Here is a 13,321-nt window from a genome sequence, read left to right as displayed (position 1 = left end):
GTCAACGAGGACGAGACACAAGAGAGTTAAAGTCAACGAGTAAGAGACTCAAGAGAGTTAAAGTCAACAAAAAAGAGAAACAAGTGAGTTAAAGTAAAAAAAGAAAAGACACAATAGAGTTAAAATCAACAAGGAAGATACGCAATAGAGTTAAAATCAACAAAGAAGATACGCAATAGAGTTAAATTCAACAGAGAAGAGACACAAGAGAGTTTAAGTCAACAAAGAAGAGACACAAGAGAGTTAAAGTCCACAAAGAAAAGACACAAGAGAGTTAAGCTCAACAAGTAAGAGACACAAGAGAGTTAAAGTCAACAAGGAAGAGACACAAAAGAGTTAAAATCAACGAGGAAGCTGCACAAGAGTTAAAATCAACGAGGGAGAGACACAAGAGAGTTAAAGTCAACACGGAAGAGACGCTAGAGAATTAAAGTCAATGAGGAAGAGACATAAATGAGTTTAAGTCAACGGAGAAGAGACTCAAGAGATTTATAGTCAACAGAGAAGATACATAAGAGAGTAAAGGTCAACGAGAAAGAGACACAAGAGAGTTAAAGTCAACGAGGAAGAGACACAAGAGAGTTAAAGTCAACGAGGAAGAGACACAATAGAGTTAAATTCAACAAAGAAGAGACACAAGGGAGATAAAGTCAACTAGGAAGATACAGAAGAGAGTAAAAATCAAGGAGGAAGAGACACAATTAAGAGAGTTAAATTATTGAGGAAGATACACAAGAGATTTATAGTGAAAGAGGAGGATACACAAAAGAGTTTAAATCAACAAGGAAGACACAAAAGAGAGTTAAAATGAACGAAGAAGAGACACAAGAGAAATAGAGTCAACGAGGAAGAGACACAAGGGAGTTAAAGTCAACGAGGAAAATACAGAGGAGAGTCAAAATCAACGAGGAAGAGACACCAGAGTAAAAATCAACGAGGAAGATACACAAGAGAGAAAAATCAACGAGGAGGAGACACAAGAGAGTGACAATCAACGAGGAAGACCCAAAAGAGAGTAAACATCAACGAAGAAGAGACACAAGAGAATTAAAGTCAATGAGAAAGAGACACAAAAGAGTTAAAGTCAACGAGGAAGAGACACAAGAGAGTTAAAATCAACAATGAAGAAACACAAGTGAGTTAAAGTCAACGAGGAAGATACAGAAGAGAGTTAAAATCAACTAGGAAGTGACACACGAGAGTAAAAATCAACGAGGAAGAGACACAAGAGAGTTAAAGTTAACGAGGAAGTGACACAAGAGAGTAAAAATCAATGAGGAAGAAACACAAGAGGATTAAAGTCAATTGGGAATCAACACACCGGAACAAGCACGCAAATGTCATTGCTTGATCAACATAGAACTTAAACTACAGTTACATGTCTTTGAATATGAAACACTTGAAAAAAGTCTATATGAAAGACGTTATTATTGAAATTTTGAGGAAAATTTCATTATTTCATTGTTATCCGGAAACTCGGTATGAGAAAAAATGTTAATGAGAAATTCTTTCAAATTCAAACAACGATTCTTACATAGGTCATTACGTGTAACCCTTCAGATATGAGACAAAATTGAACGTTCGATCATGTCACCCATTGGGATAAAATCTAGAATAATTGAACCTACTTGGTATTGAACATAAGATGGAGACGTATTATAAAAAACCAAATGTAAGTGCAATTATTATATATACAAAAACAACGTGCGAATTTATCCCACGAATGCATACTACAAAAATAATAAATGAAAAGGAGATTATAACTAAGTACGTTTATATATTCTTCTGTCACATCATACAACATGAGGGACAAACCCCGTGACATAGACGACTTATAATACCTACGGGCTATACATGTACTTCAATTAAATAAAAGAAACATTGTTGAACGCCGTCCGGTAAACCAATTGTTAACTTCTATGTCATTTGTTCCCTGATGGAGAGTTGTCTCATTGGCAATTATATCCCATCTCCTTATTTTTTATATTCAACAATCAACAATATGACTACCAATTAACCGTCCTGGTCCTCGGTACTTATACATCCCCCATTGTGCTATTGTGTTATGGTAATTGTTTGGTATCCTTATTTGTTTTGTTTTGCATATGTGCTCATTATATATACCATTTTGATTTTCTTTGTTGATAAATTTGTTTATTTTCATAGTGATTAAGATTATAACACTGTTGACTGCTGTACCAATTTTTGACATTTTTACCTATTATGTCATTTTGTTTTGTACACAGATTTTTGTCAAATTGATGGAATTTTATATGACTGTCATATAAGGGGTTTAGCTAGCATGTAAGCCCACAATTATCTACATTAGGAAATGCCTGTACCAAGTCATGACTATGAATATGACAATTGATGTGTTTTAGCTTTTGATTTTGCAATTTGATAAGGGTCTTTTCCTTGGAGTTAGGAATTTTTGTTATTTTACATTTTTCAATGAATTTTCTAGAAAGATTAACAGAAACAATAAAAAAATAGCATTGAAAGTTTTCTAGACTATCTTTTCGAATTTTTCTCTGACCTTAAAGTCTGTTTTTTTTTAATTTGATTTTTCTATTGTTTATATTCTTTTAAAACCTCTTACTTGAGCCAGGAACTGAATATGTAACTGATCAATAGCATTATGCTTGATTAAGGATTCAAGGGATATATAATTCTCCATAAGTTAATCAATTCAAACTCTATTTCTGTTATTATGATTAAAGAGGCAGAAGGAAACGTTTAAAACTCAATACTCGTGAAAAACTGAATACACTATAGCAACAACAAAAAAAAAAGAAATAAAAAGCGATGGAAAATCCATGAATATTAAAACATCAAAAACTCAGGACTGAACCACAAAAACCCACACAACTGATTTTCACAGTTTATTCTGATGTATTCTGTAAAACTTGTTCTCTACTCTCCCATAAAAGGGAAGGATTCAACGCGCACGAACATGTTTTAACCCGCCACATGTGGCTGTCCCAGTCGGGAGCCAATAATTCGATGGTTTTAACCGGTTCATGTCTTTCATATTTGTTTTAAGTCAACTGTATTCGTAATGATTACGCTTTTATTTCTGAATAAATAAAGGCAACAGTAGTATACCGCTGTTCAAACTCATAAATCCATGGACAAAAAACAAAATCGGGGTAACAAACTAAAACTGAGGGAAACGCATTAAATATAAGAGGAGAACAACGACACATCACTACAATGTAACACACACAGAAACGGACCAAGCATCAGACAAAATCCCACGAGAAAAACAAATATAACATCAAAACCAAATACATGAATTTGGGATAGACAAGTACCGTGACACGTCTTATCGCAATGTGAATTTACACTCAAAATTAAGTGTTTACATGCTTTTAGTCGGACCATTAATATACCATACGGTCTGGGTCATTTTCATTGTTAACGGCCATACGTTCATGGCTTATTTCTACGCCATTTGAACTAGTAAAAAGTGGTCCCATTAGCCATCATACTACATCTCATAATTGTTATACATCTGTGGTGATCTTAAACACAGATAACATAATGGCCAACCACCTGGAATTATATACCAGCTTCTCTAGTTAACCGATGTAATATGGCAGTAGAGTAGAACATTGTTCCACAAGTCATTACATGTACTCAGTTTTAACAACAGTTACTTTAATAATATATTCCGGACATTCATTTAACATTTACTTTAATCAAACGTGGATTAGGACGCTTAGGTGGTTATCAATATCCGAAAGAAGTATTGCCGTAGACTGAGTCTGAATTGATTTGTGTTTCCTTATGAACATCCATCCTCATTAAAGAACTACTAAATGTTTATGAAATATAATCATACGATATTCTCATACCTAGATCAAGGCTGTAAGCTACGAATGATTGGGTATAAATGTCTTGCCTTTGAGAAAGATCAAATCTTGATCTTACCATTTTACGTGGAACTCCATTTTCTGAAAAATACATCCACCTGAAAGACATATAATAAGTATATTTAATAACAATGCATTATATAAATAATACAGATTTGAAAACAAATGTTTATCTTGCTTAAAAGAAGTAAAACAATCGTAGAATGAAAAACGGCCAAATTTAAACTACATATTTAGATAAACATGACTTATAATTGTAAGACTATATAGAATTTCTGATGAATTTACACACCAAAAGGAGACAAGTGCAAAGCATTATATAGTCTCATTACATATTTGTCGAACTATCTTTAAAAAAAGATATACATATTAACAATGCAGTACTTTTGAAAGATTTTGAATTTATCTTGTTATGCATATGAATAAAAAGAAGTTCGCATTATACTTTAACTTTACGTTCAACTTTATACATGATTTCCTATAATTGCAAAATTCAAAGGTTGGTGACCATGTTGAACATATCTACTCAAACAAACTTTACTTAAAGGATAAAACAGATGTAGTTACATGTGCCTCATATCATAACTTGCATTTAGAAATTGGCACAGAGGTTTATTTGAAAACAAAATTTAGGACAGAAGATATGATTACAGCTTCTCAATTATGAACTTTCCATTTCTAAGTAGCAATACTCCAGCTCCTGTATATAGGGTAGATATCTCCCAGTTGATACAATATTCAAGAGTTTGACATTTCTATCATGATTTTATTGATACAGGTTAGCCACTTACATGGAAGCTATAAAACCAAGATATCTAAATAATGAAGTTAAAGCCATCCCTTCAAATATTTTACGGACGCCTTCACAAGTTGCTTGACCGTTATGGAATATTTGTTTTACAGATAACGATGGATATGTTGCAATTGTTGACAAAGAATAAGTCCTCTTCTCGTTATGAGACTTATCACTGGGTTTGTACTTACAAAATCCACCCGCCAGGTTCCACTTGTAGATCCGGATCTTTTACCCTCTTAGAGCAGAGGAATTCGGCTCCCATGTTTTGTTGGGATTCTTTGTATTCTATAATTTGTTTTGTAGACAGTTTTATGTTGTTTGTTATTTGTTTTGTTTTTAGCTATGGCATAATAAGTTTGTTTTTACTAATGAGTTTGATTATGTATTTGGTGCCTTCCACCTTTCTTTTAAATCAACCAAGAGGTCTTGATTAGTTCAATTTTTTTTTACTTAATATTGAGGCTATTCAATATACAGATCTGTAGACCAGATAATAAAAACAAATCTTGATTCGTTTAGGATGACACAGTTACCTTTTGAAGTTGTTTATATGCACAAAGATATCATTACCAACGGATATATATATATACCCATTTTTAACATCGAGTCCTAAAGCAAAAGGGCCGTTTAGACTTGTATGGATATCCACTGCATTTGATCCATCTAGGTTACATCTAGAGATCTTGGTGTTATCGTGAGCGAAATACACATGTCCAAGTACGTTATCTATAGCTATACCTCCTGGGTTAATTCCTGTTGTGCAAATTGTTTGAAACGTATAGTTCTGTGATGGGTAACGAAATCTAAATAAAACAAACAAGTGTTTAGTAGCCTTATTTCTCAACTTGTAATGTTTAAAATTTGATGTTATTCTATCACAGTACAGTTTTGTTTGCATAAATACAAAACGTGAACCTTTTTCTCCATTTCGAAAACTTATAAAGTATATCTTGCCAAATGGAGTTAGGTAGATCTAAGTGTTTAATACTGACTCTACTACTCTGCTGACTCTAAAACAAACGGTCATGTCGTTTCTAGTCATGTTTGTAGTAATTCTTCTCTGTACTGAATGCATATTGTAAAAATCATATTTCAACCACGAATTACATTTGAAAAACTAAGGCTTTTCTACCTCAGGAATAGATGACTTTGGCAAATATTTTAGGAATTTCGGTCATGAATGCTCTTCAACATGAGTTTATTTACCTGATATTTATAACAATTTATAATACTAAAATTACGAGGTCCAATTTGTCAGCCGTCATCGGGTAAAAACGACAAATCAAAGAATTCAACTCTATTTATAACTAATATAGGACAATGGTGTAGATCAAAAATTACACCACTCCAGACCCTTTTGTTTTCAGCATAATTAATATTGCCAATAATTAACAACTTCCGGGTCGAATCCGATACCGATACAAATAGTATACTCAGCTATTACCTTTTCTGTACGTTCCGCATTTGACAGGTGCACCATCAAATGGTGTATTTAGGATTTTGCTATATACACGGGTCATAATCAAAGGACTGACAATACCAGTTACTAAAATAAGGCTTAGGCATAGTTATATACTTTAATTCAGTCACGGACCCGCGATATCACAGGTGTGTACTTGTACGTTATAAGTTTACGTGTTTTCTTTAGAAATAAACTGGCATTTTGGCTAGCAAATGTGTGAGCAAAACAAACAGACATAATATGTAAAAATGTCAAAATTGAGGTACAGCAGTCTACATTGTGTCATTATCTAAACCTTTTTAAAAACAAACAACTATGTCATCAGATATATAGAAAAACAGTTATATAATTGATTGGAGTCAGTAACGATTAATTGACAGTTACATTATTTAATTATTGAATTATTTCGCATTTCATTTTGCTAGCTGGAAATAAACACCGTGTGATGGTTTTATAAATTTTGGGATATATTTATACTTTTTAATTTCAAGATCTCAAAATAAAGACTCTTCATATTATCAATCAGTTAACTATAAACATGATAAACCTTTACAGATCCCATTCCCAATTTACCAATACAGTTCTGTTTAAGAATGTTTTTGTTTAAACATCTTATATTATTCGGAAATTAAACAAACGGATGCGAAACTTTTTGCCATATGTGTTCATCATCTTTAATCTTTAGGATAGAATAAAATGTAGTTACATCTCTTCTTACAACAGCCCATTTTCGAGTTCATTGCTTTGGTTTTATTGAACTTTATTCGTGCTTTTAGGCGCGACGTCACGTTCTCCCAATGTTGATGAAGCGGTTGACAAAATGATGCTATAGTGTATGAATAATTCGGCAAATTATTCTTATAATTGGTAATCAGCACTGCTGTCATTATTAAATTATGATTAATTACCAACGGAAAAACATTACTTATAGTTTATCGTGCATAATGACGATCACGAAAACGCTTGATGAACTTAAAATAATACAGGTCCCCTTTCTGTGGATAGTTTCGTCTTAAAATCGCTCATAATTGAAGATCTTTTTTTGAGATGGACATAACTCGAAAGTGATCTTTTAGTTTTTAACATCTTGTCAAACATCTTTATCAGATCTTGATGAATAAGGAGCTTTAGAATATTCAGATATTCAGTCAAGGTTTTAAGAAATAAAGATAAAAACTATTCAAAAACAAAGTTTTACGACCTTTTTTTAAACATATTGTAACGCCATGGGTGAATAAATATGAGAAAATTGAATATTCATGCGAAAGCAAATTTACAGATCTAACATTGTTAGGTTGATGTTTAGACGAGTTGTATATACAGAATGTACACAGCCATGTATCACCATCACTGCTGGTGATCCGATCGATAAATCTGTTGTAGAGTTGTCACATAATATGTAGTTTACGCTTAATTGCAAAAAAATGGGTTTTTCATGCATAATCTATACAAAATCTATCAATTTTGAACACCGTGTAACGTGAAAATAAGACCCCTGACCAATTCTTTTTATTAATTTTCTTTAAAAAGCATGAAATAAAGTACATTTTGGCAAATTATAAAAAAATTCTATGGATTATAATTTAGACAACCCATCTACCTTAAGACGCTTGCACCATTCTTAAAATTTGTTAAACATGATATAAGTATTATGGCTAACTAAAACAGAGACTGCAAATATATGCTTCAAATAAAAATAACAATGTGCGATATGAACCAGCACAATTCTAAAACTTTAACGGTGACGCCAGTTATGATATTACAAGACTGATTGCGTCAGTAAAGACTTCCAAATAAACAGCACTGAACGATCTAAATTTCAAATTTGACAACGGTAGAATAGTTACAACAGGGGCTGCGTATTCAAAAATCGCAAACAAAAGGCCGTTACAATATTATAATAAATTTTGACTTAGGTTAACTAGTTGAACGTGGCTTGGTACTTTTACATCCCTCAAAAAATTAAGCAATTTAAACTGGTATATTCAACAAATTTATTTTAGAGATGAGTAAGGTAAAGAAAAAGAAACAGAGAATGTAGTAATAATTAGAGTTTTTTTATTTTCTTATCCAATTTTTTTTCTATACTCCCTAGACCAATCAGAGTTGTGGTCAATGATTGTAATGGTCAGTCGATTGAGATCTACCTTAGTGTGGCCAGGCGTTCTCAAATGTAGACTGAGAGGGAGGTCTGGCTTGCATTGGTAGTCGCTACGATGACCGTTCATTCGTTTGGGAAACGGCTGTTCTGACTCGCCAACATACTGTTTACCACATCTGCACTGTAGGAGATACACAACAATTGTAGTCTTGCAATTTACATTGCAAAATATGGTGTATTCTATACAAGTGGAGTGACTGTTAAAACCTCTCACCAGCTAGTCTTTAAGGCTTTTGGGCCTACGGAAAGCCAGTATAGTAGGCTCGGGAAAGATCTTCGATAGTTTAGGCTGTTAATTGATTTCTTTCCAACTTTCGCGGATTAGGTGTGATAAGTTGTCAAATTGTGGATGGTAAGTCAACACAAAAGGCATCCTCTTGTTGACCTTTCTGTCTTTATAATGTAAAGTTCATCTCGGCTGATGTTGTTAGCACGAGACAAACCTTTATCAATGTCTTATCTTTTTTGTAGCCTCGATGTTTTATGTGACTGCGAAGTTCTTGTAGTCGTTTTATTTTGCAATATCGTTGATGGAGCAAATCCTTTTTAATCGTATGACCTCGCTGTAGGAAATGCTCTTGGTGCAATGTTGAGGATGACAACTCAAAGGAGATAGATATTGATATTTGTCTGTGGGCTTGCAATACATACCTGTAAATATGCTTCCATCCCTCACTTTTGTTGTAGTGTCAAGAAATGTGATCTGAGAGTCAGAGATTTCATATGTGAATTTTATTGAGGGATGGGCATCGTTGGCATGTTGAATGGACAAATTTAGTTCTTGTTCAGTATTATCCCATTTCATGTCAATATCGTCTATAAATCGGAACCAAGAGAGGGGTTGATAAAGAGTAGAATTGAGAATTCTCTGTTCTAATTTCCCCATAAAAATATTGGCATAAGACAGGGCCATCTTTGTTTCCATTGATGTTCCATTAACTTGGAGAAAGTGTTCACCATTGAATGTGAAGTTAATGCATTGCAATACCAAAGTTAGAAGCTGGATGAGACATTCAGATGGTGGATGTCAGGTGTTACGAGAGTTCCAGACTTCCCTACATGCTTCAATTCCATCGTCATGGGGATGTTAGTATAGAGGGAGGTAAAATCAAGCGAGACAAGGATCGTTTCAGGTGGGAGAGGTTTCAAAGATTCCATTTTCTTAAGATAATGTGTTGGTGTCTTGTATATAGGATGGTAAATGTTCTACATGTGGTCTGAGATGAAAGTCAATAAATTCTAATATTTTCTCTGTATGGTGGTCATTGGCGGAAACAATTGGTCTACCTGGATTATTGACTTTATGTATTTCGGGCAGAAGATGGCTTTGAATTTTCATGTTTTAAATACTTAAATGTGTCTTCATCAATATGACCACACATGCTTTTTTCAGGTTTGTGGTGAATTCTTTGTTGAGTTGAGGGGTGGAGTCTTTCCTATAAAAGAGGGACGAAAGATACCAAAGGGACAGTCAAACTCATAAATCTAAAACAAACTGACAACGCCATGGCTAAAAATGAAAAAGACAAACAGAAAAACAGAAAAACAATAATACACATGACACAACATAGAAAACTAAAGAATAAACAACACGAATCCCACCAAAAACTAGGGGTGATCTCAGGTGCTCCGGAAGGGTAAGCAGATCCTGCTCCACATGCGGCACCCGTCGTGTTGCTTATGTGATTACAAATCCGGTAAATAGTCTAATTCGGTAGGTCAAATTCATGAAAGGGAAGGGAATTGTAGTTACGACGTGAGGAACATATCCGATATCATTTGTGAAATGGTTATTCCATAACGGTCAACCAACTCGTGATGGCGTCCGTAAAATTTACGAAGGGATGATTTCAACTTCACCATTTGGAACTCTTGATTTAATAGCTTCCTTGTGAGCAGTAACCCTCTATCAAGAAAATCATGATAGGAAATGCAAGCACGGGAATATCGTATCAATTGAGAGATATATACCCCGTATGCAGGTGCTGCTGGAATGTTGCTACTTAGAAATGGAAAGTTCACAATTGGAAAGCTGAAATCATCTCTTTTGTCGTAAAGTTTTGTCTTCAACCGACCCTCATTGTCAATTTCTAGATGTAAGTCAAGATATGAAGCTGACTTAACTGTATCTGTAGTATCCTTTATCTCCAATTCGATGGGATAGATGCGTTCCACATAGTCACCAAATTTTGAATTGTTTAGTGAAAGAACGTCATCTATATAGCGGAAAGTAGAGTTAAAGGATATTGCTAACTTCTTATCTTTCTTCCTAAGAAGTTCCTGCATGAAGTCAGCCTCATAATAATAAAGAAACAAGTCAGCAAGTAGAGGGGCACAGTTTGTTCCCATTGGTATGCCGACAGTCTGTTGAAAAACACGTCCTCCGAACGTAACAAATATGTTGTCAATCAAGAAATCAAGCATCTTGATAATATCGGTTTCAGAGAATTTTTTGTTTGAATCAGAGTGATTCTTTACAAAGTAGGATTTATCCCTCCCTAAGACAAGATACTTGTATCTACGTTGGCCATTCTTTTTTATGAAGCAAAGTAATACCAACTCTTTTAATTTGTCTTTAAGTTTGGAATGTGGAATACTTGTGTAAAGAGTAGAGAAGTCATATGTTTTAATACTGTTACAAGATGAAAGAGAGTTAGATTGTATGTACTCTAAAAGATCTTTGGAATTTTTAAGTATCCACATCTGATTCACGCCACCTCTAGAATAGGCAGTTTCACAATAACTTTGAAGCCCGTCTTTGATTGCTGATAAAATGGATGTTAATAATTTAGAAAGAGGTTTTGTGGAGCACTTGGAAGACCCAGCAATATACCGCTGTTTGTAAGGACACTTATGTAGTTTAGGTATCCAATACAGTGATGGAAGATCCAGTTCTTCATCTTTGGTTGAAATACCAAAGGAACAAAGAACAGACCTATGATTATCCAGGATTTCCTCTTTGGTAAGTGTCGTGAGGGTATATGTTGAGTTTCCAAGTGAATTGTCTATACCTAATTCGTTTATCAAGCAATTAATGTAATGACTTTTACAGACAAAAACGATGTTATTTGGGGCTTTGTCTGTGGGGACAACAACATATTTATCATGGAGGTCGGATAGGTGTTTAGCAACATTTGGGTCTTTAAAAAATTGACGTAGCATGGGCATTGATGGACCCATTCAGTTTTTTAATTCTGATTTGTATTAAGGACCTCACTGCCTTTATCCATTCGGATAGAGTGTTTACGTCTTCCTTCTCGCGCTTAGCCCATTGCCTGGCATAATCCTCGACTGAATCCATCAAAATTTTAAAGTTGTATTTCCAATTGATGGATTTAGGCTCACGATATTTCGGACCTTTCGATAACACGTTTCGTAGAGAAGTGTTATTAACAATGTTAAGGTCACCGGTAATAACGTGGCCAGCGGGATTATATGTGAATTGGGAACTAGCACAAGTGCAATCAGGAGGTTTAGACTTGAAGTCGTCAATATCGAGATCCTGCAAAACGCGTTTGTAATTGAAAATTTTAGTTGCAATAGGTTTGGTATAGGTATAAGAAATTATTGGTACAGACTGGTCTTTAAAATAAGGAGGTATTTTCGATTGAACTAATTTATGATGAAGGACATTGCCAAGGTTGACGCCATCGAGACCTTTGTTGGCAAAGGAAAGATTTAGAAAATATCTTTTCTCTTTTTCATCTTTTCCAATGCGAACTGGCTTGAAAAGTCTGTGACTTGCAATATCCGAAATTATAGCTTGAAGTTTGTATTGGTTTGAATGAGGGTTTGTAACAGTGGATTCCAAACATAAATTGAACAGAGAATGAAGTTTTGAAAGGCGTAATGAATAAAGTTTCGTGCGAATGTGATGAATACCTAACGGTTTTTGTATGAATGGCAGCAAGTCATTAATAGAGACATCATGCAGAGAGGGTGATGTATAATGACGATGACCATGACTGCGTCTACGTTGAGGAGTCGAGTTGAAAATATTCATCACATTCACCGAGTTACACGAAGGACTAGATAGAATACCTATACCATCAATTTTGTCATTGCAGCCATACGGTGTTGCAGTTCCCAATTGTCTAATCCAGTAGTCTTCTTTTTGTCTACGGAGAGTCGTTGAAAGATTAGGATTGTTAGAGCTATGGTAAATCTCTCATCAGAGAGTTGACGTTTTGCCTCTTGGATGTAATCACATTTGTCCATGACGACAACAGCGCTACCTTTATCTGCTGGTTTTATTATAATTTCTTCTCTGCTTTTAAGTAACCGCACAGCTTCATTCTCTTCAGACGATAACTTGTTGAATGTTTAGGAATTGTTTGAATTATTAAATGAGTTTTTCATTTTTGCATGTACTAAATCTTTGATATATTAAGATATAAACTAAGACCCTCATTTTGTATCACTTGGATAAGATCTGCAAATATGCTTACATGAATGTAAATGTGATTCACTCACACATAGGAGTTATAGTCCCTTTATCACTTTTTTGTGCAGTCCTATTCCCTTTTCCCATAGTTGTTTGGATAGGCAACATGTAACGCCTGTTCCCATAATTTTTTTTATAGATCATTAATTAAATGTCAAAGATGGTAATACATTAACCCGACAACACTTTCAAAAGATATCAAGTGGACAAACGGACTGCAATGGTAGACAGAAACTTTTATGTGTCAATGAATATTTTAAATGAGTAGACTATTAGTAAATACATTTATTGGTTAATGAATTTAACAGGGACACTTGTAAAAAACCTGTTTTGATCGTCGAGTCATTTGTCCATTTAGAGAGTTATACGTTAGATTATTGACTATATTTTCTACAAATTGGAGAAGACACATGATAAGGTACCAGGCTTATAAGTTGAACGCCAGACGCGCGTTTCTTCTACGTAAGACTTAACAGTGACGCTCAGATCAAAATAGTTAGAAAGCCAAACAAGTACAAAGTTTAAGAGCATTGAGGACCCAAAATTCCAAAAAGTTTTGCCAAATGTGGCTAAGTATTCTATG

General features: G+C 34.3%; 1 protein-coding gene across 2 annotated transcripts in view; it reads right to left on the bottom strand.

Annotated features, from left to right (window-relative positions):
- The window catches only part of LOC139481146 (low-density lipoprotein receptor-related protein 6-like), a 28,071-nt gene that overhangs the window by 2,110 nt on the left and 12,640 nt on the right, over nt 1-13,321 (bottom strand). Inside the window, exons 3-4 of one of the 2 annotated variants that reach the window (XR_011654566.1) lie at nt 5,410-5,474; nt 3,858-3,973 (exon numbers count right to left, since the gene is read on the bottom strand). Coding sequence is in view for 1 of the 2 variants with exons in the window: in XM_071264261.1 (XP_071120362.1) it covers nt 3,858-3,973; nt 5,262-5,474 (329 nt within the window). In the remaining variant the exon portion in view is untranslated. Of the gene's footprint in view, nt 1-3,857; nt 3,974-5,261; nt 5,475-13,321 lie in introns of both variants that reach the window. The other variant, XM_071264261.1, reaches the window with a different exon arrangement.

The sequence above is a fragment of the Mytilus edulis genome, chromosome 7, assembly GCF_963676685.1.
Source record: "Mytilus edulis chromosome 7, xbMytEdul2.2, whole genome shotgun sequence".
NCBI classification, from domain to species: Eukaryota; Metazoa; Mollusca; class Bivalvia; order Mytilida; family Mytilidae; genus Mytilus; species Mytilus edulis.
This window is presented reverse-complemented; position numbering and strand designations above follow the sequence as displayed.